At 47.4% G+C, this 27,151-nt stretch overlaps 1 protein-coding gene across 1 annotated transcript in view; it reads right to left on the bottom strand.

Moving 5' to 3' along the window:
* Positions 1-27,151, bottom strand: part of PDIA5 (protein disulfide isomerase family A member 5) — a 91,087-nt gene that overhangs the window by 28,366 nt on the left and 35,570 nt on the right. The window contains exons 6-11 of the mRNA XM_027061005.2: positions 25,011-25,103; positions 20,800-20,860; positions 14,196-14,263; positions 7,250-7,341; positions 7,085-7,156; positions 543-679 (exon numbers count right to left, since the gene is read on the bottom strand). Of these exons, the coding sequence (XP_026916806.2) occupies positions 543-679; positions 7,085-7,156; positions 7,250-7,341; positions 14,196-14,263; positions 20,800-20,860; positions 25,011-25,103 (523 nt within the window). The remainder of the gene's footprint in view (positions 1-542; positions 680-7,084; positions 7,157-7,249; positions 7,342-14,195; positions 14,264-20,799; positions 20,861-25,010; positions 25,104-27,151) is intronic.

The raw sequence follows: 27,151 nt of genomic DNA, 5'->3' as shown, positions 1-27,151 counted from the left end.
TACAGCACTCACACATTTCCCTTCCTTGATCCACTGTGGCCACTTCAGGGCATGAAACTTTCAGGTGAAGCAGAAGGAAGGCATTTTACATGCTGGGGGATCTGAGGCTCCAGACCTGGCCTTGCTGGGCCGTCTCAGCTGCTGGGCAAGATACAGGCTCTGTTGGGGCCTCAATTTCCCCCACCTAGATTAGAGGTGATTACTGTTCTAGGTAGTATCTCAGGACCCCTCCAGTCCTAATTCCTCCAATTCTGGGAAATTTATTTGCATTTCCCGACTTATGCTGACTTAGGGGAACGTGCTCAGGCCCACTAGGTTGAGGTGAGGAACACCGGGGCCTGATGAGGACATGGGTACTGTTCCAATGGTGATGCAGGGTGGGCTGTGTGTGCCGTGGGGGCGGGGAACCTTGCCTGGCACCAGTGCATCCTGGCATAGAGGAGGCATCCAACAGGCCAATGCTCACTGGACTCGTGTCCCAGAGCAGTGCCTGTCCTACGCTGAGAGAGGAAAGGCTGTGGCAGGAGCAAGGTTCCACTCACATGGGGCGTGGAACATGACGAGAACAGAGGAGTGTTCCTTCACAAACTGGTCAAAGTCTTCGTCGGTCAGGTGATAAACGGAGCCGCCCTCATCTGCCCAGGGAGTCTCGGGGACCTGGGGCTGTGGCGGCTGTGGACTGGAAGACCAAAAACAGGCAGAGCTCAGAGCAAGCCCGGGGCCTGAGCAGCCCTTACGAAATCCAGCCCCCTGGTGAAAGCTCCCACTGGCTCATATGGCCTGCTGCAAGGGCTCACCAGAAACCCCTCAGTGGAGAAGCCAGGGGTGAGCGATCTGGCCCTGCCCACCCTGCCTTCCCCTCAGAGCCCCAGAAGTGTAGAGCTGATGTCTTCTTATAAATAGTGGCTTTCAGCTAGAGCTCCCTAGGCAATTCAAGAAACCCCACTTCCTCCCAAGAATCTGGGGGTTTGATAGCATCTCAAGCTCTTTCAAACTTTCAGCAAACTGGCAATAATAAATAGCAACAAAAAAGTGACCTTTGGAAAAGCTCTCTGTTGTGCTTGGTAGCTCCCCACAGGAAGGGCAGAGAGTGGGGAGAGGAAAGAACGGGGGGGCAGGGTATGTGCAGTGGTATGGAGGAAAGAGAGAGGCCAACTGTATGAGAAAGACCAAATTTGGGCTGGGGAAGGGGCTGGGAAAGGGAGGCTGCCACATGGGTGGTGCGAGGTGTTCACTGACCAGCATGGGAGGAAGATTGTGATGAGGAAGAGTGAGGCCAAGGGGAACAAGATCAGGGACACCCTAACCTTGACAGCATCTACACTATATCACTAATCCTTCCTAGAGACAACTGGATAACTGGAAGGAAGTTATCTAGTTCTCTCAGAGGCAGAGCGCTGGAGCAGGAAGTCAGGCTTGGAGGTCAGTCCAGATCCCTCCTCCCCACCTGCTAGCTGAAAACCTGGGGAAGCTGTCTAACCTCCCAGGAGCCTGCTTCCACCTGGGATGACCACACGCTGGTATCTGCATCACCAGATGTTATGGGGAGAGGCTGCAGGAGCCCTCTGTTGCTCCAGAGTTGAGGACAAGACTGCTGGTGACACAGAGCTCCGGCTGCTTTGCTGCCACACGCACCTTTGCCAGAGCACCTTAATTGCCACTTGAAAAAACCCTTTAGGATGACAAATATGAAAAGACAACCATCGTTTCCTGCCTTTGAGGGCCTACAGTAGAGAAAAGGTGTACGGTTCCAGCAGCCAGAACTAGAGATAATGAGAGAAAATGTGGCTGACACAATGGGATCTGCCGACCCCGCCGTGTGACTAGCAGAGCGGAACCTGCCACTCCCAACCCACAGAGGGCCTGGGTTTGATGTCACCTTCAGAAGCCCTCCCTTCTGGCCTCAGCCACCCTGAACCCAAGCAATGGGAAATAGCAGTAAGAGGGCAAACCACTTCCAGCCCATGCACGGCCAGTGTCAGATGTGGCTGGTGGCAAAATCAAGCTTTAGAATGAGTCACTAGCCAGATGATGGTCCTAGACCGACACCAGGAGACCTAGGCTCCCATACTTGGACTCAAAATACCACTAATTCCACTTTAGGGAATTTATCTTTCCAGTACACCTGCACACATGCAAAACTATGTATGTTTGAGGTATTTGTTGTAGGATGATCTGTCATGGCAAAGACTAGAAACAACCTGTGTTAGTTGGTAGGAAATGGTTATATAAACTGCAGTCCGTCCACACTATGGGGGTTCAGCATGATGAAGAACAAAAAGCTCTCTATGCATGGACATGGATAGACCACGGGGACATACCGAACAGACCATAACATACTAATTTTTGCATAAAATAGGGAGAGATAAAAAAATTAATAATCCGCATTTGCTTGTATCTGCATAAAGAAACTAATCAAAGTCGTTGCCTCTAGGGGGTTGGGGGGTGGGGAACAGGATGAAGGAAACACATGGAAGCAAGACCTGTCAATGTAGGATTTTTAAGTATCTTTTTAAAGAATCATTTTTATTACGTGAATGGAATCTATTCAAAAATGAAAATAACTTTTAAACATCTTGTGACAGTACAGAATGGAGAAGCCATGGCTTAGCTGCTGTACAAATGTATGAAAGTGCCTGAGAAACTTCTAGTTAAGCACAGAGAACACACTCTAAAACCACCACAGTAATAGTACAAGACTTAAAAAGAAGAAAGTAAGAACCCACAGAAGCAAAAAGAACAGGAAAGAATACAACGGCGAAGATAGAAAAAGAGGTCAGTGCAATTTTAGAAGCTAGGAAATGGACCTAGCAAAACAGAAGGCAGAGACCTGAGGTGCTGGGTGCAGTCAGGGGGCGGGGGACAACCACACCCATAGCAAAGGTGCTTAAGGACCCCGAGGCACCACCCCTTGAAGCAGGGCTGGGGCTGGGGCTAGAAACAAGGGCACATGGAAAGCCTGAAAGCCAGGCCCTCAGATCCTGGCCCTCAGACTAGCAGCCAGGTGAACACCCCTCTCCCACCCAGTAGACAACAGCTGACTCTCTGGAGAGGATTGCCAGAGCTGGGCACAGTGGCAAGAGTACACTAGACAGAGAAGGATTGAGCAGAAGTCTGAGGCCAAACACAATGGCTGAATTATGCCTTTTACATCTCTCTCCTTGAAGACTGGGGCTCCCACTTACCACTGTACCTCCCACACCTAATGATGCACACACCCAGGAGATGCATTTTGAATAAATGATGGAATTAGAGAAGAATGGTTGAAGGAACTGTGTGTTTAATATGGAGAGGACGTGGGGAACACAATAGCTATCTTCAAATATTTCACACTGCATCAGAAAGAGAAAGTAACATTTATTTTCTATGGCTCCGAAGGGGAGAACCAACAAGTAGAAGATCCAGAGAAAGAACCTTCAGTCAACAGAAGAACCTTCTACCTACAAGAGATGGGAGGGAAAGAGAGCCATGCTGGGAGCCAGAAGAGCTGCATTTGAGTCCTATTTCCTCCATTTACCAGCTCTGCGGCTTAAGCCACCAACCTGACCTCAGACACCTACAAGATGAAGTATTTGGAGGCCTTTCCTTACCTCTCAGGTACATCTAGACAGATAATGTTCCAGAGTAAGATATTTTATAAATTTATAAAGTACTACCCAAATGTTCCTACATATCCTTCATAAATGAAATCATAGAAATCATTCAAACATGAGTGGGCGACCTCAACATGAGGCAAGGCCCTGTTCCCTGAGGTGTTCGAGTGGGACTGAGGTAGGTAACCATATCTGTTCTAGAGGTAATACAAACATTACAAGGGAAACTCTAGGGGCAGATTCACTGATGTTTCTATTCCTTTCTCATCCTGCGACTCTGATTTCCTGGGCTCTCCAGACTGGGAAATTCACACAAATCAGATCCTTATCTGAGGTAGGTGCCCATGCCACAGGTGAGAAGATGCAATAAGCATCAGAAGTCAAGAAAACTTTGTGATTACTTTCAGTTCACTGCTGGTTGGGATAAAAATACACAGGCAGAAACAGGTGGCTAAGTCAAAATGGACTGCCATGTATATACCCTCTATGTGCCAACCCACTCAGCAGCATGAAACCTACAGAGAGGAGAATGAGAAACATAGCCAGTGGGGGCCCAAAGGGGCCCCACCTGCCATGATAAACACACCCACGCTGGGGCCCTTGCACACTCAGACCCCAAGGTCTTCACCTGGCCTCACTCAGTGCCCAGTGGCTAGCCACTCGGGGACGGTGGGAAGGAGCTCTGGATTCCTCTCTCCTGGTCTTCTGAAAGTCATCCAGAGAATTAACAAGGCCAGATCCATTCTCATTCTTCTACACTTAGCCACACATAAGCCCTGAGCAACCAACAGGGAGGCCCAGGGAAGAGGTGCAAGGAAGCAGGAAATATGAGAACACTGCTATCCACCAAGACGTAGGACAAAACCGGTAAAGACATGAAACACCTGGCACGGCAGGGGGAGGGGGGCACACCTGGGTGGCTCAGTCAGTTAAGTGTCCGACTTCAGCCCAGGTCATGATCTTGTAGTCTGTGACTTCAAGTCCCATGTCAGGCTCCATGCTGACAGCTCAGAGCCTGGAGCCTGCTTCGGATTCTGTGTCTCCCCCTCTCTCTGCCCTTCTCCCACTCCCACTCTGTCTCTCTGTCTCTCTCTCAAAAATAAATAAAACATTAAAAAAATTTAAGAAAAATAACATCTGGCACAGGGAAAAATCACACACAGACCTGGGTACCTGTAGGGGAAAATCTGGAAGGAAATTCACAAAAACATCACAACACATAATCTTACAGTGGGGTGATGGAAGGGCCTTCCTTTCCTTTTGTTTAAATATATTTTTAAGTTTTTCTATAATAACATGTCTCACTTGGAGAGTCCTAAAATCAGGAAACATTTTAAAAAATTAAAAAACAGTGATATCGCTAGCTTGTGCTGGGGTGTGAGAGGAGGCAGCTCACTGCGGGGTCCTTTAGGACCTACCCTTGCTATGCTGGGGTGGGGTGGGCTACAGCCATGCCTTCGGAGGAGCTGCCCCCATGAGTGCCCCTGACACAGTGATCATGGGGGGTTGGGCAGCTGGGCAGGGCTGCTCAGGGAGACCCCGATGCTGCACACCCCCTCCCTGGAGTCACCCTACTAACCTTCTCAAAGAGCCTGGAGACCAGGGCTGGACCAGGGACTGCTAACAAGGTTTCCTTCCCAAGTTCCCATATGGGGTGAGGAGAGGGAGGAAGGAGGAGGTGGGAAGTGGGGAGGCACCAGCCCAGGACTGCCTCCAGGTCTCTGTCCAGAGCACAGTGTGATGGAGGAGGTGGGATGGCGGTGGGCAGAGGGGGGTGGGGTGGGGAACAAACTGCCAGGCTCCAGTGGGGAGCTAATCACCTGTCTCAGAAATTCCACTGACGTGCTCCCCTTGTGCAGGGTTAGCAAGCAAGTCTGAACACTATTTAAAAGAAAACTAAACCTTATCCTTCCAAAAAGATAGGAGTATATTTTGAAACCAGAAAAGGTTAGAGAAGGGGGAGGGAAGCAGACAGATTTTATGCTCTGGTGACAAAAGAGATGGCTATTTGTTGAAACCTCCCAAAGCAGAGTGAGATGTGTCTGGCTGGAAGAGAGGACATGCTTATTATCAAATGAGAAAAGAAACCAGGGGAGTGAAGGCCCAGGTTAAGACAATGAATACACAAGAATGGGGAGCCACCTTCCCGGGCAGGGGCTGGAAATGAGTGATAGATGGGGACAGACATGTGGAAATGCTTCCAAGAAACAAAAGATGCTATGCAAACATGGTGCTTCCGCTGTGTTTTATCTCCTGGGGACTGACAACAGAAGACAGAGATTCAACCGTTAGAATCTGACAGTTTGTTGTTTTTTGGTGGGGGAGGGTACAAAATTCATCCTCCTTTCCCATTCTGAAAATACACATTTTCAACCTCCGTATCTTTGGATAACTAATGATTTAACCTTTTGCCCCTCAGGGAATGATGTCAATGAAGACCCACCATGCTGGCAACTGGGGAAGGGGTAGAGGGCTCCAGCCAAAACTCAGGGGAGCTGCTATTGCCCAGGGGCAAGCCTGGCCCTGCTACCTGTCACCTACAGGAGCCTGGACAAGCTCTTTATGGCTTTGCACTGCTACCTTTTTCATTAAATAAGGCTAACAATAATGTCGTCCTTACAAGGCTGTTCTGAGGATTACATGAGAATCCATAGGAAGTCTTTAGAACAGGGTCAGTCACAAAGTAGAGCCCAAAAAATGTTAGCTGGTTATTATTCCAAGAATTATGCACAAAGAGCCATACATCGGCAGTGACTGGTAAGTGCCAGACTGATAACAGGTAGAGCCAGAGCAAGCAGGGTAAGTGCTCAGCTGGGGATGGCCCGAGGAGGCTGCCAGGAGAGGCGACCCCCTCCCCTGCTCCCGTGACGGGAAGGGGTGGGGGGGACAGACTCCCCATTCAACACACCAGTCAAGGTCATGCCCAAGCCACACGCCTAGTACGATGGGGGTCCAGGTGAGGGATACTTTGGGTTGTAAGGATCTATCACGTTACAAATAGGCACACAAGGTCGCCAAGAAGCAGCGTCTGTGGGGAGTGCACATGAATGGCAAAGCACTCTGCAAATCTAAGCTATGAGAGTATTTCCTAGCAGCTTCACAGCACCGAACACAGAATTATGTTTGAAATAAGTGTTCAGTTGACAATTCAATTTTCAGAGAGACCTGCAGTGGGGCCTCTCTCAAAACTGACATCCAAGGCGAGAAATACCCTTAGCCAGCAGATAGACAGTAAGGGGGAAACGCTATTTAAAATGCTGTCACCATGGCCACAGTCACACCAAGTCCTCCTGGCTCCCATATCCTAACCCCACAAAGACCCCATCTTCACCTAGAAGCAACCCAGAAACCACAGTGTGGCAGCACAAAGGGCCCTTTGCCTTCCTGCTTCTCTTCCCCAGCTCCAGCCACAGCCCTGTGACCAGGGACCGCCCTGGGGAAGGGGTACCCTCCCTCCAGGCACACACCCCTGAGCCAACCGCCCCACTTACTTTTTCAGCCATTCCACAATGTCCTCAGCTGTGGACCCATAGTTGTCATACTGGAACAGAAACCGTCCTTTCCTGTGAAATGTGGACAGACAATGTTGGCTCAGCCAGGGATGCAAATGCCACCATGGAGGGGAGCGAGCGTCAGAAGGGAGGCAGGAGACTTACTCGAAATAGCAGATGGTGGGGTAGCCTCGCACATTATACTCCTCCTTGACGTTTTCAAATTCCGAGGGGTAGACGTTCATCCCAGCCAGCACCTAGGAGCAAAGGGAGAACAGGCCTATTGGCCCTCTGCCCCGCAGACAACATCCCCACCTTGCCAAGCACAGCTTATCTGTCTATCCCACCAGAAACAGATGAAGGGGACAAAGCCTCACAAACTGACGTGCAGGGGGGAGCATGGGAAGCTAATGCAGCTGGGAATGAGGGCTGAGAGCTGAGAGCTCTGGAAGACATGGGGCCTGGGTCAGGTGGCACCCTCTGTACAGGCATTCCCTTTACTTGCCTGCGGGGTGGCTATCCCAGAGTGAAACCCAAGTTCTGAGGGCTGAGGAAGACAGGTGGCTTTGCCACCAAGTTCAAGCAGGTCCTAGAGTGGGGCTGCTGCCATCCAAAAAAACATTATGCCTCCTCCCTGCCCCTGTCAACTAAGGTTTCACTCCTCTCTTAAGTTACAGTCACTGCTCAGCCACCCCACAACATCCTCATGGCCTGTCCTCAGTCTGTCCACCCAGGCTTTGTGTGCAATGTTCTTGGACCTCACAGCTTGTACGTGGCCAGGGAGAGAGTGTGGCTCTTGTACAATCCATCTGCCTGACTCTCCTCCCTCCAGACTCCCAGATTCCCCACCTCTCTCCTCCTGTTTGTAAGCATCGCCTACAGCCTGATTGTACCATCTCCAAAGTTTGAACATTTTTTGGTTGCAGGGGTCCCCATATCCAACACTTCTAACTGGGAAAGGAGAATTTTAGTAGCTGTGTTACTGACAATAGGGCTAAATACTAAGAACAACCCAGTCCTCTAAAACTCCTTCCCTGAAGCAGTAATCTTTTCTAGGGCAGGATCAGGTGCCCAGAAAGGACTTTGAATCTGTTCTTCTAGGAGAATGAAGATAGAGTGGCCAGATACAGGAAGGCTGTTCCACAAAGCGGGGCAGCATGGAGGAAAAGGGAAAGGGACTTCAAAAAGCCAGGAGCAGTTACAGAGGCAGAGAGAAGAAACACGGGAAGCTCATTTTGCTGAACAATATACAAGGAAATACAGGATGGGAGGGGGATGGGCTAAATGGGTAAGGGGCACTAAGGAATCTACTCCTGAAATCATTGTTGCACTAGATGCTAACTAACTTGGATGTAAATTAAAAAAATAAAATTAAAAAAACAAAGAAGGAAGCATAGGACAAGAAAAAGGACAATAGTCTCAGTGGACAAGAAACTTGATTCAGAAGACTGTGTCCACTTAAAATCATGTGGCCTTGGGCAAGTCACTTACCCTCACTGAGGCTCCTTGTGTGGAAGACATGGGCGATGGGAATATCACAGGGCTCTTAAGAGAACTGAACCAGGTGACCCAGGTCAAAGGTTCAGCACAGGACTGATGTTGAACAATCGTCAAGTTCTTGACTTCCTACCAAATCCTCCTGGTGATGAAAGCCTCTGGCAGCACCATCCCTAGAGGCATCTAAACAAGTCTTTCTGGGGCGCCTGGGTGATTCAGTCTGTTGAGTGTCCAGCTCTTGATTTCTGCTCAGGACATGATCTCACGGTTGTGGGATCAAGCCCTGACTCGGGCTCTGCACTGAGCGTGGAGCCTACTTGGGATTCTCTCCCCCTCTCCCTCTGCACATGCATATATGTGTGCTTGCACGCTCGCTCTCTCTCTCTCTCTCAATAAATAAAAAACATTAACCATGTCTTTCCAACTGTTTTAGGTACCTAGCACAATGCCTGGCATACAGTAGGCACACAATGTTTACTAAATCACCAATTTCCACACCCCCCCCCCCAGCTCATTTGTGGGATGTTGCAAGGAATACAGGGAGAATTAGTCTGAAATAGAACTTACTAGAAGACCTGAAACCCTCTAAAAGCCATTCTGTTCATTTCCCCAGACTGATTCAGCAGCCTGTTCCAGTAATAATTGTCTACTTTAAAGTTCTTTTTTTATTCTAATTGATCTCCCTAGTGTCAGTGCACATCCACCATGAGATTAATCCTCCACATCCTCCTCTTTCATTACATCACTTCCCTGCACAAAACCTTTCAATTCCACTAAATATGAGCTAGAATCTAACTGCACGCTCAAAGATCATACAGTCCCTATCTCATTTCTGAATTCTTCTTTCTTACAAAACCCTTAATTGTACACCTGCTAGAGTCTAGGTTTATGATTCTCCCAGGAATTGGAAAGTCTGAGATCTCTGCACAGGGAGGAAGTTGGACCGATCTCCGTCTAAGGCACCTTGCAGATGGGTAATATACCACAGTGGCCAGGAGCCTAGGCTCAGGCGTCATGATGTTGGGTCCAAACTCCTCACTTAGTAGACACATTTCTTTGAATAAGTCAGATGCCTCTGTGCCAGTTTCCTCATCTGTAACCACCTCTTATGACTGCTGTGAAGACTGAATGAGATAGTACAAGTAGAGTAACTACAGCACTCAGAACATGCTAGCTGTTTTCATCAATACTACAAAGCAGCTCTGAACTCTGTACATGCTGTGCTCCCCTGGCCCTGACATTTTGTCTTCTCGTCCCTCTGCTTAGGATGCCCACGTCCCATCTCTCAGTTACTACCGAAGACTTATTCATCCTGTAAGGCAAATCCAATCCCACCTTCCCGGACAGCCTTTCCAAACCACCTTTGCTTGTGATGAACTTTCAACTCTCTGAGTTTTTGTAGCACTCTTGTACCACTTGGGGGCATTTATTAATGAGATAAATATTTTTTGAACAACTACGTACACTTTTTGGAGTCTGGAAAGCCAACTGAGGCAAAACTGGCCTCGGCTTAAAAGTTACAGCCACAACACCTGACCCTGAGCCACATGTGCTGGTGCCGTTCGGTTAGCGCGACCCGTTCTGCCTCATGTTCAGCCCGTGTTCTGACAGGAACAATCATGGATGCTTCACAGAACAGACAACACATGAGCTGGTGCTCAAGGGAGAGTGAGATTTCCACAGACATTCCAGAAAGAGAACGTGGAAGCAAGACAAAACAAGATGCAGCCGAAGAGGTAAGGAATATATGCTGGTTTAACTGGACTGTAGGACACAGAATGGGGCAGGAAGAGAAGGCTGGACAGGTTCAGTGAACTCACTCTGGAAAAGGCTTTAGTGCCTAAGAAACCAGGACTTTGTTCAAGAGGTGCTGGAGGGTTTTCCAGCTGCATTCTTTTCTTTTAAAAAAAAAATATAAACAGGTCAAGCTGTAAGGGGTGAGTCGTGGGTCAGGGAGAGAAATCAGCAGCCTTTGGCAACCACTCTGTGTGGGCTAACCAGGGCCTGACCCAGGATGGGAGAGGACAGGGTGTGAGGAAGAGAGATGTGTGATGATGCCCTGGCAAAAAAGCACGTTGTCAGCGGAGCCTGGGGTACTTGGGAAGAGTCATGAAAGAAAGCTGCCAGTCTGCTGGATGGAAAGGTACTGAATTTTATTTTAGACATTCTGCATTTGGGACACAGGGAGAAAAATCCAGACCAAGATGTCAAGCAGGGAATCTGATACATGATACTGGAGGTCAGGGACTCAGGCTCCATGGAGCTACATTTTGTTGAAATTATGGATGTAGATAAAATCACTGAGGGAGAGGCCATCACAACAAGGAAAGTACGGTGCCAAGCCCTTGGTCCTAATAAGAAAAGAAGCTGAAAAAGCAGAATCTTGGGAGCACCCTCATTTAGTGAGTGGGAGGAATGGGAAGTACAAATAGGAAGTGTGTCTATGAAGTGTCTGTAGCTCACAGAGCTGTTTCCACACACCAGCCACTTGCTCTTCACAACAACCTAGTGAGGTGGGCAGGGTTTGCGTTATCATCTCATTTTACAGATAGGGAAACAGAGACTCCGAGCCTATTTGCCCAAGATCTCCTCGCCGGTTAGTAAGAGCCAGATCCAGAGTCTGATGTGCACAGGTCTATCACCAGGACCACCCCATGTCATGGTGTTTACATCTAGATGGCCCATCATGGCCAAGAGAAACAAAAGACTCAGCGTGGACCTCAGTAACTAGCAAAGCTGGGAAGAGGAAGCAGATGGGGACAGGCTCTCTCTGACAGCCGCTCTGAGACAGGGAGCAGCAACGGCTGCTGACGAGGATGGCAATTAGCAGGGATAGGTGGGATAGACACTGATGATTCACCAGACATTAATGACAACAAAAGAGAGGCAGAACTGAGTTTGGAAAATGGCAAAGGCTGAGCATCCCTGCTCTGGCCTGGCTTACATCTTCATGACATCATCAAGTTGGACACCTCCCAAGAAATCTGTAGAGGAGGAAGGTTTCTGACCCTTGCCACATACATGGGCTAGCCAGAAAGGGTTCGTGGATGACAGAGATGAAGAGGAGACGAGGTGCCAGTTCAGCTAGGTCTCAGCAGTGGTGAGGGGTAGGCTTTAGATTTCCGGGGGCAGCCCACCTCTGCCCTGCATGTGAGGACGGAAAGGAATCATGCTTCTAATCACCCTCTCTGGGGAGCTGTGGCTGCACCGTGAGCCCTGGCCTCCAGAGGCCTCTCGTAGAAGGTGGTGTCTATGTGGCCAGACCATTCCCTATTTATGGAGTGAGGAAAGGGTAAGAACTTTCCAAAGATGCTTTCCTAAGAAACAGAACAAAACATACCCCAAGCAAGAAAATACAGAAGGAAATGAATGTGTTCATACAACACAGATGCCTTAGGCCAAGGTAACTAACACCTGGCCAAAGCTGGGCTTGACCAGCCAGGCTCTCCAGGTACTCAGGAGATCCCACTGAGTTTTCTGTAACGTTGTCTAGGGAACTGGGAGGGTTACTTTTTATGTTTCTTGACCTGGGTGCAGGCAGGAAAGGCAGGCACTGCTGTTGTTGTTGTTTCCTTTTTTGGAACCAAGTACCCTTAACACAAATAATCTTCAGGGATAATCTTGAGAAAGAGCATAGTATGAGCCCAGGGCCAAGGGGCAAGCCCTCAGCTCACAAACATCCTTCCCACTCTGTCTCTGTCCTTAATAACTGATGCTCTGAATTCCTTCAAAAAGAGAAACATTTTTAATGTAAATACCGAGCTTAAAATAAAATGTGCTCAAGAGTGATAAGCCACACATTCATTCATTCACTTATCCGTATGTATGGGGTACCACAAGCTTGGCCCTGTGCTCTGTGTTGAAGAAACAGATGTGAACCAAACAGTGTCCCAGTGCTCAAGAAGCTCACACTACAGTGAGAAAATCATACTATAATTAGTAGCAACTGGTGAAGAAAGTGATCTGGAATACAAGCAAAGATGAGCAGACCTGGCCGTGCACGGCAAGGACAAACTCTATGGGAGCATGGAAGGGACTGGAACACTGAGTTTGGCAGGTAGATGCAGCATTGGCTGGGAACCTTCCAGAAGGTGCACAAGAATAGCACCAAGACCTTACCTGCTTTGGTGGGGCTGGCCAGGTATTTGTGATGTGACTGGGGCTGGAGCTATTTAACTTCCACCGCACCACAGAGTTAGGAAGTTGAGTGGAGAAGTTTTCTAAGGGTATGCGAGTTATGAGTAGGGAGAACACTGGATAATTAAGTCTTTTCTCCAGGCGAAATAATCGTCATATATGCTATCTATTAAGGCCCCAAAATGCGAAGTGAAACTTCCCCCAAGTGATGTATGTGTGCCCCGAGGCCAAACATCTCCAGGTGAGTTGCTAAAAATTCATTAGTGATAAACAAGCAGGACCTTGGCGTTGCCCCAGAATGAGGTCCAAAGAGAAAGCACTGGTTCTTTACAACCCAGGCTTGTAGCGGGCTAGGCTAGCAGGGCTGTGTCACCATGCCCATGTAAACTTTTTAAATTGACTCTGAACTAATCACCAACTTCATTTGATCTGTAAAGATCATGATTCAGTTTTAAGAAATCAGAACTCCCTTAGTGGGACTTTGGCCAGCCCCCATGGTGATGGCTCTCCTCCCCACAACCTTTCATGAAAAGCATATGGATTTTTCCATGCTCCCTAGAGGGGCCAACAGTTATTTTTCTGTTACCACCAACAAAAACGAAACAAAAAACCCTCGGTATTCGTGTGGCTCAGGGAATGCACAAAACTAGATAGACACGTGGCACAGAAGAGACAAGGCTGGCAGGTGGAGGCTGCCGAGATGACTGAGACCATCAGTGAGTGGTCCTCAGCCTGCTGAGGTCTGACTGTCCAGTCTCCCCTGCCCTTGCTACACCATCCTGGTTGTTCTTCCTTCCTGAGGCTCGTTTCCTCAGGGGCTCCTCTTCCCCCTCCTGTCCCTGAAAGATGGGCACTCCTGACACAACCCTGCCTCCTGTCTGCTTCACCCCCACCCCCCCACACACACACTGCACACTCTCCTTCAGAGAGCGCCTGTGAGTTTGGGTGTCCGACTCCCCACCTGGACTGCCTCTTTCTGCTGTTGTTTCCACGGCTCCTCCAGCCCCACATAAAACATGTCCCTGGTAAGCCTGGCAGGAAACTTTCCCATGAATCTGCTTTGGGCCCACCACTGGTCACCATGCCCCTTTTGCCGCCAGTGGGCTGCCCAGCACTGGGAGCCTTGACCTGCTTTGGAGCCCAGCCCCAGTAATTCTGGAGCCCTGATGCTCTGCTGATGGCCCCTGGCCACCCAGCAATACCACCTGGGCTTCTTGCTGGTTTCCTGGTTATTTCATCACTGGCCTTGCTTGGACAAGCACTGAACTCTCCTGGTCCCAGCAAGTCTGGGGAGTTCTTGCCATCCACCAAGAACAGGTCTGAGTCACATGCCCAGGGCAGCGGGAGGGTGACTCCTTGAGATCTGCAGACCTGCCCTCTCCCTGCACCCTAGGCCCCTTCCTCCCACTGCCTCTCCAGGTGAGAGGGAGAAGTCTGGGAGCTGGCCAGCCCTGCCAGGCCCATGGGCCTCACTCACAACGTGGCCTCGCAGCTGGGTCGCGGCCTTCTGGAAATGTGGCATTATCCTCTTGCACACGCTGCACCCTGGTCACAGATAGAAGAGAAACAAACTCGGTTATGGTGGGTGCTAGACCCCTATGCCCTGGCTTCCCTCCCCTCAGGCTAACCTCTGCCAGCAAACCTTTATTCAGCCTGCAGGAGGGCAGGACTGCTGCTGACCCTGAGGACACAGAAGGAATAGAGGCCCTGCCCTCCAAAGAGCTTACAATCTTGATAGTGTAGATCACGACACAGCCCGGCAGTCCCTCGATAAATGTGGGACTGACTAAGCAAATGTGACACAGCTGGAGAAGGTCAAAGCGTGGAAGAGTTTAGGGCTGATCATGAGTTCAACAGGAATACAGGGAACCTGAACAGGTGACAGGAAAGCACAGTCAGGGACTGTAAATGAACCTGAATCAGATGCCATTAGGAAGAAAAATGTGCAACCACGGGTACAATGACTCTTGGGATTTCCATGCCTCTTTTCTTAATCAACAAGAATAACTGGGCAGTGAGTGGAGACGGGCTGGGTGTGAAATACTGACTCGGGCCTTGCAGGAGGCGCACCAGGCCAGGATTGGCACACCTGAGGGCCTGTCTTCCCTGGATGCACTGCGTGGTGGCCCTGGACATGGCTCTCTGGGTGATGGCTCCTTCTGGCAAATGAGGAAGGTTGGAGCAGACAACCTCAGGCCCCTTCCAGCTCTGACATCGAGGATTCTGTGATGTCTCTGGCTCAACCCTCTGTGGGGTTCTGTGGTCACTCTTCTCCTGGGATGATGAAGGCCCCCCAAGCCTTGGGGGACACAGGGCCAAGACAGCCAGGCCCCAAACATCCACTACTACTTCAGAGCGACCTTGTTTTAAAACCTCTCCACCCACCCCGCCCCCGCATCGATCAGAGCAGGCCACATTTCCATAGTGATCCCACAGGACACATGTACCAGTTTCTTCAGACATAAGGAATTCAGACATGTCAGGCTGTTACTCTTTCTGACAGCCGCTCTGCTGCAAAAAGGCTTTGAGATGCACTTGAAGGCTGTAGACACCAAAGCTGACCAGACGCCTGTGTCAGGCTGGATCTCATCTCAACATGACAGTGGGGACAGGGCCAAGCAGCAGTAGGTGGACAAGCTCTAATCCGTGTTTAGCTAACACCTTGGCAGACTGTGGGCAGAGTAATACAGATCGGAGAGGTGCTCTCACCCACGGGGCCAGATACAGACACTGGAGAACTGTGAGCAGGTCCAAGGTTCCACAGGAACCTCCCCAGCACAAGTCCGCTGGACCAAATGTGATGCAGGGGGCCCCAAATGCCCATGGTCCTCCTGTGACATTCCTGCCCAGCAGACAGACGGACACACACTGTACACACACCAGCCTGGGCTTAGGTTCATGCCATTAGTTCAGGCTCAGACTCAGGGAGACTCAGGAGTGTGGGAGTGGTTGCAAGGACAGCCCGCAGCATCTGTCCTCAGAAGACAAGATGCACCTCTCTCCATCAGCTGCCACACACAGCCCCATCCCCACAAGTGTCATGAAGAAAAGAACATGACATTTGTCAGGGGACACTGTTCCCATGGTGGGACACTCACAGAGGAGAGAAACAGGGACAACAAGGCCGACCCAGCCAGGTGCCCATGCTCCATGGTGGATGACACACAGCAGGGACAACGGGGGGCACACAGCAAACAAGATGCTCAGCTCTGGGGAGCATGAGACCCAGGTCTCCCCTTGACTGTCTGCTGCCTGTGCTAAGACTGAGCGAGTAGTCTGAGCCTCAGCTTTCCCATCTATGGAGTGGACACAGAGTCTCCCCTGAAGGCTGAGGGGCAGAGCCAACACTTGGGAGGACAGAGCCGGACGCTCAGCAAGGAAGGCACTGTCAATACAAGACCTGAGTGTCTGCACCTGCTAGGTCTGCAGTGGGGGAACACGCCACAGGGGACAGAGGATGTCACTCCCAGGAGGGAAAGTAAGTCGGGGGCAGGGGGGAGTGCACTTGGAGTTCATCTACTCTTTATTCAGTGGCTTGATGAGATGGTGGGAGTCTGACGCCCACTGGGCCACATCAGTCAGGAGCTTAATTTATGAACTACTCCCACAGGGGTGGCGTCTCTTTTCCAGCTCTGCCCATCTGCAGCCTGCAGCAACATTACCCTCATGTCCCCCCCAGATCCCCATGGGTGGAGCCCAGCAGCTCTGGGAGAAGAAGTTAGTGAGGTGAAGAGGTGATGGAAGAGTAATAGGAAGCTACAGGCCAAGCCAGTTTCCAATTTAACTTGACCAAAAATAGAGCTGGTACCATGATCCCTATCTGAATCTCTTTCAATGGATTCAACCAGGAGGCACAGGAAGAGATAAGACTAATTGTCACTCTCAAACCCTGAAAGTTAGAGTGGTCACCCTTCTATTTTCTCACTAATTCTGTCAACATTGACTGAATAAACAATAGGTCCCAGGGACCCAGATTCCTTGTCACAAGTAAAGCCTCCCACTGCCTTTGGGTTCATTCACCCCGAACATGATCAAAGGATCAGAGTCCTAAAAGACTTCCCAGTTAGGGAACTGGTGTGTTTCCAGGAATAAGCTGAATTATGAGGCCATGAAGGCTTGAGTGGACTAGTATAATAAAAAGCACACGTCTGTTTCAACAAAAACAACAACAAAAGAGTCCTGAGATTACCTGGGACCCAGGAGGCCATCCAGGCTGACCCCTTCACAAATTTGAACTTAACGGCTCCAAGTTTTCATCCTCCCTTCTCGACTATTAACTGCTCTGTGACACCAACAAGGGACCTAACTTCTATCCCACTTTCCATTATATAAAGGTAATAACTATGCATGCCTCTCTGCCTGCTATGGGGAGGAGGATGGGCAACCTCCCAGACAGCCTGGGAAAGGGGTGGGGGAGATGGCACACACATTCCAGCGCAAACTGCTAGGGAACCACCTTTGTAAGTGATGGACTAGTGTCATTTTAATGAAACCCACACGACTATACCATGATCCTGCCTGTGACACGAACTATATACAGACATATACTCGGTTTTAATCTCATCTAGCCCATACATTGAATCCTGAAAGGTTCTGAGATAAACCAAAGGGGGCCCTCTCCTCAAGGGGCTGGGTAGGCAGGACAATTCCTGAAGCAACTCACAGCTAAGCAGTTAATAAGATCCCTCCAAGGAGAAACAAAAAGGCGTGAAACCAACCAGTGAACATTAAAGAAGAGAATGACCCAAGGTTAAAGTGCATGACCATTCTGAGCAAAGCCTGATCTAACTAGAAGTAGGACACCAGGGCCTCCTTTCTATAGGCAGGCACACCCTTAAGGCCAGCAAGGTATCTGAGAGGAGGCTGGGTTAGGGGGATACCCAGCAATCAACAGGGGCTGGGGACAGGCTATTGTTATGGTGAACTAACCACAGAACCACCAGAACCTCATAAAAGGGCAGCCATGTTGGGAGGCATGATCATTCAGGTGGAAATGGGAGGGGTCTTTGTCCAAAGAACTTCTCAAGAAAAGGGATTCAAGGCAGGCTTACAAGAGTAAATAGAACTGAAATGAGAAGTTACAACTCACATCATAGAAATACAAAGGATCCTAAGAGACTGGTATGGACAATTAGTCACCAAAAAAATTGGATAATTTAGAAGAAATATGCAAATTCCTAGAAACATATAATCTTCTAGGACTAAATCAGTAAGAAACAGAAAACCTGAATAGACCAATTACTAGCAATGAGATTGAATCAGTAATCAAAAACCTGCCAAAAACAAAAGTCCAGGACCAGACAGCTTCACTGATAAATTCTTTCAAACATTCAAAGATTCAATATCTATTCTCCTCTAACTCTTTCAAAACACTGAAAAGGAGGGGAATACCTCCAAATACATTTTATGAGGCCAGTTACTCTGATACCAAAACCAGACAAGAACACCACAAAAAGAGAAAATTATAGGCCAATATCCTTGATGAACATAGACGTGAAAATCCTCATCAAAATATTGGCAAACCAAATTCAACAATACATTAAAAGGATCATTCAACACAATCAAGTGAGCCAACAGACACATGAAAAGATGTTCAACATCACTCATCAGGGAAATGCAAATCAAAACCACAATGATATATCATTGTGTGCCACGCCTGTCAGAGGGATTTTATCAAAAAGAAATAGCAAGTGTTGGCGAAGATGTGGAGAAATAGGAACCCTTGTACACTGTTGGTAGGAACGTTCGTTGGTACAACTACTATGAAAACAGTATGGAGATTCCTCAAAAAATTAAGAATACAACTCCCATATGATCCAGCTGTTCCACTACTGGAACAGTATTTATCTGAAGAATATAAAAACATTAATTTGAAAAGATACATGCACTCTATGTTTATTGCAGGATTATTTACAATAACCAATATATGGAAACAACCTATATGTCCATCAGTGGATGAATGGATAATGAGCTGTGGTATGTATAGTATATATACGTGTGTATATATACATATATATATATATGTATATATACACATACACATATATACACAACAGAATTACTACTCAGCCATAAAAAATAATGAACTCTTGCCCCCTGCAACAACAAGGATGGACGCTGAGGGCATTATGCTAGTGAAATAAGTCAGAAGGAGAAAGACAAAAACCTTATCATTTTACTTCCATGTGAAATCTAAAAACTAAACTAAACAAAACACAACAAAAACAAACTCATAGTTCAGTGGTTACCAGAGGGGAAAGGGGCCTGGGGTGTGTGAAGGAAGTCCACTGTGGGGTGATGGATGATAGCCACTGATACTCCTCCAAGCCACGGACAGGCCAGGGCACACCTACATCCCACCACACATGGCCCCTCTCTCTCCAGTCTTTAGTTTTCTGAAGGGCATTATGCAGATCACAGAGCCACAGCTCTAGGGGCCTTACATAGGCTGTATTCCAGGGTTTTTCAATCTGTGGGTTAGGACCTGTTAGACTCCAGGGTGGCCCAGGCAGAATATTTGAGGTTTTATAGAACATACTATCAACTAATTAACTCTGCTTAGCTTTTGAAAGCAGCCACAATCTATAAACAAATGAATATGTCTATTCCAACAAAAATTAACTTACCAAAAAAGATGGACAGCCCACGGGCCATAGTTTGCAGACCCTCTATTAGAGGGTTATAGGAAAAACCAGTAACTTCTGAATAAAACAAAATAGACTGGGGTGCATGGGTAGCTCAGTTGGTTAAAGCATCCGACTTCAGCTCAGGTCATGATCTTATGGCTTATGAGTTTGGGCCCCGCATCGGTCTCTGTGCTGACAGCTAGGAGTCTGGAGCCTGCTTCAGGTTCTGTTTCCCTCTCTCTCTGCCCCTCCCCGGCTTGTGCTCTGTCTCTCTCTCAAATATAAACAAACAAACATACATACATAAAACAAAATAGAAAAACGAAATAGTGCATACTACATCTGGCAGAGTAGATGGCAAGTAGTAAGGGTAAGTATGGTTTTGTAAAACTGTTGTTTCAGCTTATTTACTTAGTCAACTTATTTACTGTAAGTATATATAAGTTACATGTATACTTATAGCACCAGGTTGCCATGAAAAGTATTTTTAAATTAATACTAGGAAATACAGTCAAAAAGTCTGAAAGCCACTGCTCTGATACACTCTCTTTTCATATAGAAATGGAAACTGAGGGGGGTGGGGGCACCTGAGTAGCTCAGTTGGTTAAGAATCCGATTTTGGCTCAGGTCATGATCTCATGGCTCCTGAGTTCGAGCCCCATGTCGGGCTCTGTGCTGACAGCTTGGAGCCTGGTATCTGCTTCAGATTCTGTGTCTCTCTCTCTGCCTCTTCCCTGCTCACGCTCTCTCTCCTCAAAAATAAGTAAATATTAAAAAAAAATTTTTTAAAGCAATGGAAACTGAGGGGCAGAGACGTGAAGGATTTGAAGATGAAGGATTTGAAAGCAAAGGATTTGACCAAGGTCACCCAGCTCGATTGTTGGCATAGCTGGAATTAGAACCTAGGTCTTCTGGTTGTCATCTCAATGATCTTTCTGCTGTTCCTATGGCTTTGTGCCTCATCTAGAGAATGAACCAAAATATGAGGCCCTTTTCTCCCTGGTCCTGATTCCCCCACACCTCCCAGGTGACACCAGCAGAGGTGTGCAGGAGCCAGAGCTGGGCAAATGGCTGCCTTGGGGGGCTGGCCAGGCTCTGGCTGGTGAGCAGCAGTGGACCTAGAGGGTGAGGCATGGCTCCATTGGCACACAGCTCCACCAGGCACACAGCTGGTGGGAAAGGAATACCTGGAGAGACCTGTGTTGTTGCTAGGTAGAGCTTGGGGCAAGGAGGGCAGAAGGATGCAGATTCTAGTGAGAGAAAAACTGATGTGGACAGTAGGAGGGGAGGAGCCAAATGAAAAGGCAAAGAGGCAGACGGAGAGATGGGGTGAGGGACGCACTTCACATTCTAAGAGAGTTGGGGCTAGTTCCCAGTCCCCCACCTCCCAACCCCCAGCTGCCCCTCCAAGAGGCTGAACAATGAACTCTGGCCCAAAGGAGAAAGGTTACTCACAGGGGGCATAAAACATCATCAGGAGGGGCTTCTCTTCCTTCTTCAGGAGCCGTCTGAAGTCCTGAGGCACAAAGAGAGAACACGGCAGGTCACACACAAAATAACACAACAGGGAGGCGACATGCCCCTAGCTCTGGAGGGTGGGGGCACCACCATGGTGGAAGGAGCTGTCCAGCATTTCAGATGTCCCATGGTCTGACGTGGGGTTTGGGGCATGCAGCCAGAGTTTCAGCCTGTCAGGAGCTGGACGATCGAGACAATCTGTACTATCCCTGCATATTACAGATGAGGAAACTGAGGCCCCAAGGGGGCACATGGCTTTCCCAAGGCCGCCTGGTATGATGAAGTAGTCAGGACCAGGCTACCAGCTTTACCTGCAGCTCCACCTGAACGATTAAAAACCTGCAAGGAACTATTTATGTCCTGTGAGGCTCAACCAGCCTGCCCCCTCAAGTGATTTATGGAGTGGTTGTGTTGTAGGGGGTTGGTTGTTTTCACGTGGCCCAACTTGGCTAGACGGAGATCTGCTGGTTAAGGTCACACAGGGCTAACCCAAACCCACTGTCTCTTTCCCCAGCCCTACCGCCACCGTCCATGTGCCCAGGAGCCCATTGTGTGCACAGGAACACACAGATGAGACATGCCCTCCTGTACCCATGGGGTACAGATCATCTGTATTTGTAAAATCCTCCAAACAGTGCCTGGCACATTATTATGCAATACATAATTATTTGTTAAATAAATACAATAAATGCAAAAAAAAAGACATTTTTATATTTCACAACAGTGCTAATGGAGAGACTTCAGTGTAAAGCAGGGTCAAAGACCTTTCTTCCAACGAAAGTCAACGATGTTCCGGAAAAAGCAAATCTATCAAGGACTGCAGAGAAACGCAATGACAAAGCATGTTTTGATTAAAATAATTTGCTTCTCTAACCAGTTTCCATAAAAGAAAATTAGAGGTTTTTCTCTTTTGAATAATAAGGAAAGTAAAAGGAGATTGCGAAATGCAGCTTTCTGGCAGCAACAAGGCATTAGGTAAATAGATGAGGGTACATCCCGCTCTATGGAATACTACTGCATCATTAAAAACGATGAAGAGGAATATTTAATGTCACAATAAGATATGCCTATTACGTTAAGTGGGGGGAAGAAAGCAAGTTAGAAAGCAGCATATAAAATGTAATGACACTTTTGTGAGTAAAAATATGTATGCATTATGTTGAAAGCCTGGAAGGCTACAGAAAATACCAGCAGTGGGTACTTCTCAATGGGAAGGGATAAAGTAACTTGTTTTTCTTTTTAAACTTAAGCTGTATTTTCTAAATTTTCAACAATGAATACGCATTGCTTATAATTTTTCAGTTAGATAAAAAATATTACAAATATTTTGTAGGAATTTAAAACATTTTATAATAAATTCTGAAAATGTTCACCCTTGTTTACATAACTAGAATTATATAATTTTACAAAACAGAATTAGCAACTAAGATCTTTGACCCTGACTATGGGTAGAAAATGCAAACGCTTTGAAAATGATCTTCTGAAATCCCTGGAGAAAAAACCTGGAGATCTGAGAAGAAAAGGGTTTTCTGAGCCTGTAGCCATTTGGTTTCATACCCTGGGTAGTAACAATCATTACATTACATTCAAAGATGCTTAATTACCTTCAACAGTGCAGAATACTAACCTCACAAATACAATTGGCAATTAACTTGAATTGGGAACTTTTAGTTATTTTATGTGGAGATTCTATCAGCAGAAAGGCGGCTGTACCTTAAACTTCTACAAAAGAGAAAACAGCACCAAGTATAACAAGAGGATTGCCTACAGGTGTGAAAACATTTTTTTTCTCCTTAATATTTCTAGTTACAGAAGAGCAATCTTAGGAGTTTCAGGACATGATCATCTCAGGGGAAGGAGACAGCAGGCAATCACTTTCCAGAAAGGCTAGAAACATGCATTATCACAAAATCTTCCCATGAGCAACAGTGAGCTTAGGCTGCTTGTTTTCCTCATAACTACGGGCACAGATGCCACCACCTCCTGACATTTGCCCCTCTTCCCCTGCCAGCAACATACTTGTTACCTTCTGATGATACTGGCATTTTCTATCCCAGAGAAATGCTGATGGCCAGCCCCTTAATTCAAATTGCCCAGCCCGTAACGATCACACATGATCCCTCCTCCAGAAAGTATAAATGGCATCCTTTTCTTCTGGATTAACAAACATTAAGGGTCAATAATTTTAAATGAAAAGGGAGGGGAGGCAGAGGAATATAAAAAGTACATTTCATGTTATCAAGATAAGAACAAACATTCTCCAGTTCCTATCGCAAAAACAAATGACAAGTGTTAGCAAGGATGCACTCTTGGTGGAAATATAAACTGGTGCAGTCACTATGCAAAGAGTATGGAGGTTCACCCAAAAATTGAGAGTAGAAATCCCGTATGACCCAGTAATTCCCACTAGCGGGTATTTACCCAAAGAAAATAAAAACACTAACTTGAAAAGATATACATGTCCCTATGTTTACTGCAGCATTATTTACAACAGCCAAGATACAGAAGCAACCCAAGTGTTCATCAACTGATAAATGGATAAAGAAGACATGGTATGTATGTATGTGTATATATATGTGTGTGTGTATGTACACATACATATATACATATATACACACACACACACACACAACAAACAATGGAATATTACTCAGCCATAAAAAAAAGAGATCTTACCATCTGCAGCAACATGGATGGATCTAGAGGGTAATGCTAAGTGAAATAATTCAGAGAAAGACAAATACCATATGATTTCACTTATATGTGGAATCTAAGAAACAAAACAAACGAACAAAACCAAACAAATAAAAACAGACTGATAAAACCAGAGAAAAAACTGGTGGTTGCCAGAGAGAAGGGAGTGGGGGCATAAGTGAAATAGGTGAAGGGGATTAAGAGGTATAAATGTCCAGAAGCACCTGGGTGGCTCAGTCAATTTAGTGTCCGACTTCATCTCAGGTCAGGATCTCACGGTCTGTGGGTTCCAGCCCCACATTGAGCTCTGTGCTGACACCTCAGAGCATGGAGCCTGCTTTGGATTCCGTGTCTCCCTCTTTCTCTGCCCCTCTCCTGCTTGCATTCTCTCTCTCTCTCTCTCTCTCAAAAATAAATAAACATTAAAAAAATTTTTTTTAAAAGAGGTATAAATGTCTAATTATAAGAGAAATAAGTCACAGAGATGAAAAGTACAACAAAGGGAACAGAGTCAGTAATACTGCCATAACTTTGTATCATGACAGATGGTAACCACACTTCTCATGGTGAGCACTCTGTAATATGTAGAACTGTCGAATCACTATGTTATATATCTGAAACTAATATAGCACTGTATGTCAACAGTATTTCATAGATTTTTAAAAAAAGGACATTCTCCTTCCATCTACAAAATAGCACTGCCTGCCTCACAGACCATCTGGAATATAACAAAGACGTTCTTGCCCATCCTTAGGTGAAGACACAGCCAAACAAATGAGGTACGCACGTGTCACAATACATGGATAAAGATGCACATTCAGGTCGGGTGGGGCAGGCTTAGAAAGGAGGGTCACGTTGTATGGAGACTATAAATCAGAACCACTGTTCTACTCCCTAACTCCCTAGCCCAGCCAAATCCAGAAATTAAAACTTAAGAGGGTAAATAATTTGCTCAAATTTACATGACTTAGAATTATAGAGATCTGACCCAAGTCTCTGGAACTCCAACCCAAACCTCTGAGATTATTCTTAAAGAAAACAAAAAAACAAAACTTACTTTTAAACACACACACACACACACACACACACACACACACACACACACACACACAGCCAATCCCAGCAATGACTGGGTTACATAATAAGGAAAGGCTTTTTAAATGGATATTTCTCTGAGAAAAATCTAAACACATTAAAATACATTAAATAAGGCAGTGAAGAATGGGAGGTCTCAGGCAAGGTCTCAGGCAGCCAGTCTGTGATCTCCTGTAGGTTCCGTCATGGAGCTGGGAAGGAGAACAAATATTAGGGGCCTAGGGGCCCGGCTCCCTTGGAGAAAAGTACAACTGGTCTCTGAAAAGTCCCATTCCTCATTTCTTTGGGCATCCCTCCTAGGGAGACCCTGGTTGGGGGAAGCTTCCAGTGTCCACCAGAATCGATGCAAAATAAGTTACCTTTTCACTGTCAATGTGGACAACGTCTTTGGCTCCAGGATCTTCCTCCCACAGTGGAGGCCCTTTTGGATCCTTCAGAAAGGCCACTATAGACTGAGGAAAAGAACAAAGAAGGGAAAAGTCGTTTTAGCCAGGAAAAGAGGGAGGTGGGGAAATCAGGAACCTGCCCCATCTCTCTGCCCAGAGACCCACGTGCCTGGAGAGGGTCTGCATGTCGCACGTGGGCAACCCCGTGGGGGGCAGGGGTGCCATTCCACTGCCCACTGACTTCACTGCTGAGGGCCCTAAAAATGCACCCCCACCACCTCCACCAAAATTTTTCAGCCACGTGACACCTTAATCTGGTCAGCTGATCCATACCTACTGTGCTTCTTCATGGACATCAAAGAGGAGATTTGAGATAATTCATTGGCTTATTCAAACCAGAGACAGGCTCATGCTTCTAAGTCTCATCTCCTCCAGGAAGCCTTTCTAATCAATTTGAATAAAGGTCTCCAGTCCTGTCCAAGGATTCCACATTCGTGCAGCCTCCAAAACTGCTGACCACACAAGCAGGTAAGCACACCTAATTGCCACCTGCTCAATATTTTGTGATCTAAACTGGTTTGAGAGTGCGTTAAATCTTGATCATCCTCTGAGGAGCTCAAGCCGGGAAGCCCCCAGGGGCAGGGTGCTCATCTCTGTGACTGCCTACTTGCCTGAATACCCTCCCTCTACATGCCCAGGATGAAGATCTGACAAGGACCTTCAGGATAAAGGACTTACCTAGCCTTTGTCATGTGGACAACTGACTCAAATCTCACTCCCTCTGGGAAAGACACAATCTTCCCATGTGGAGGCCCGCTGTCCCTCTACTGCCCTCTAACCCTGCCACACTTCACTGGTCCAGGACAGAAGCAGCCTTCCCTCAGACAGCCATTCTGGGAAATGGTGCTCAAAGTCTATGAGAGCCAGGAACGAATACCAGAAACCAGCCAACCTCCATCCCTTCAACCCTGGAGGGGAGTTGCTGGCTTCCATGCCAACAGACAGAGCCTTCAGCGTCCCCAATTTGATGCAAGATTTTGTGACTTCTGTCCACTTCGATCAAGTCCCAAAGAGCAGATGACAACCTGAATGTGTCCACAAGTGTGGTGGGAGGGAGGAGGGCTGAGGTGAGAAAAGGAAACACGTTATTAGGGAGGCTGTGCATTCAGCCATCCACTGGTCACGCACACAGGACCTCCGTGAGCTTATTATTTGGGAAGAGCTACTATGGAAAAATGGGAGACAGCTAAGATTTCGTAGAATTTCATTCAGGTAATGCTCCCTTGCTGTTCCAAATGGGGCTGTGAAACGCCTTCTGGCAAGAAGAAAGGGCCATTTCCACATGGCAAAGGCAGGTCTGCCTCCTCTGTCCCTGTCAAAGCTTCCCTGTGACAGTATAAACCAGAATGGAACTGGAGGGCCTCCTGAAACCCATATTCACCCACAGCTGCACAGGCGCCTGCCCACCTGGGCCATGTGAGAAAGATGCTTACAGCTGCCCACCTGTTTCAGAAAATGCCTGGTGCAGGGGTTCTCAATCTAGGGTACACGGGCAGCCTTCAGGGGTCTGTGAAACCCCAGCCTCACATGAAAGCATTACTCTTCATGTTACTTTACTTAACATTTACATTTACTCACATGACAACATTTTACATTTACTTCATGCAAACACACTGTTTCTAGGGAGAAGATCCATGCCTTTTCAGTGGGACAAGGAACCCAAAATCGGTTAGGAACTATTGCTCTCAGGGGCCTCCTGTCCACGCACCAGCACAAGCAGAGTTAAAGGGTTAGCACCATCTCCCATTCCCCGACTCCCACCCCTGCCTCAGCATCAAGGAGAAAAGACAAAAGTGGACGCAAAGAGGAAAGGAGCCACCTCTTCTAACGTAAGAACTGAAATAATCATACTAGCAATCTTTTGCTTTTCAGGTGGAGATTATTCTTGTTTAACTGAAGTTGAGTGATTCCATCCATAGGTTCTCTCCAAAGCACTGTAACCGATGAGATCTTGGGTGGAAAAATCTGCAGGGAGCCGCATGGGGAACACCCCACTCCCTCAGCCATCCTGTCCTGGGTGCTCTGAATGCCAGGGAAATGGCCCCACACCCACA

This window comes from Acinonyx jubatus, chromosome C2 (assembly GCF_027475565.1).
Source record: "Acinonyx jubatus isolate Ajub_Pintada_27869175 chromosome C2, VMU_Ajub_asm_v1.0, whole genome shotgun sequence".
Lineage (NCBI taxonomy): Eukaryota > Metazoa > Chordata > Mammalia > Carnivora > Felidae > Acinonyx > Acinonyx jubatus.
The sequence above is the reverse complement of the archived record's forward strand: the minus strand, read 5'-3'. Positions and strand labels throughout refer to the sequence as shown.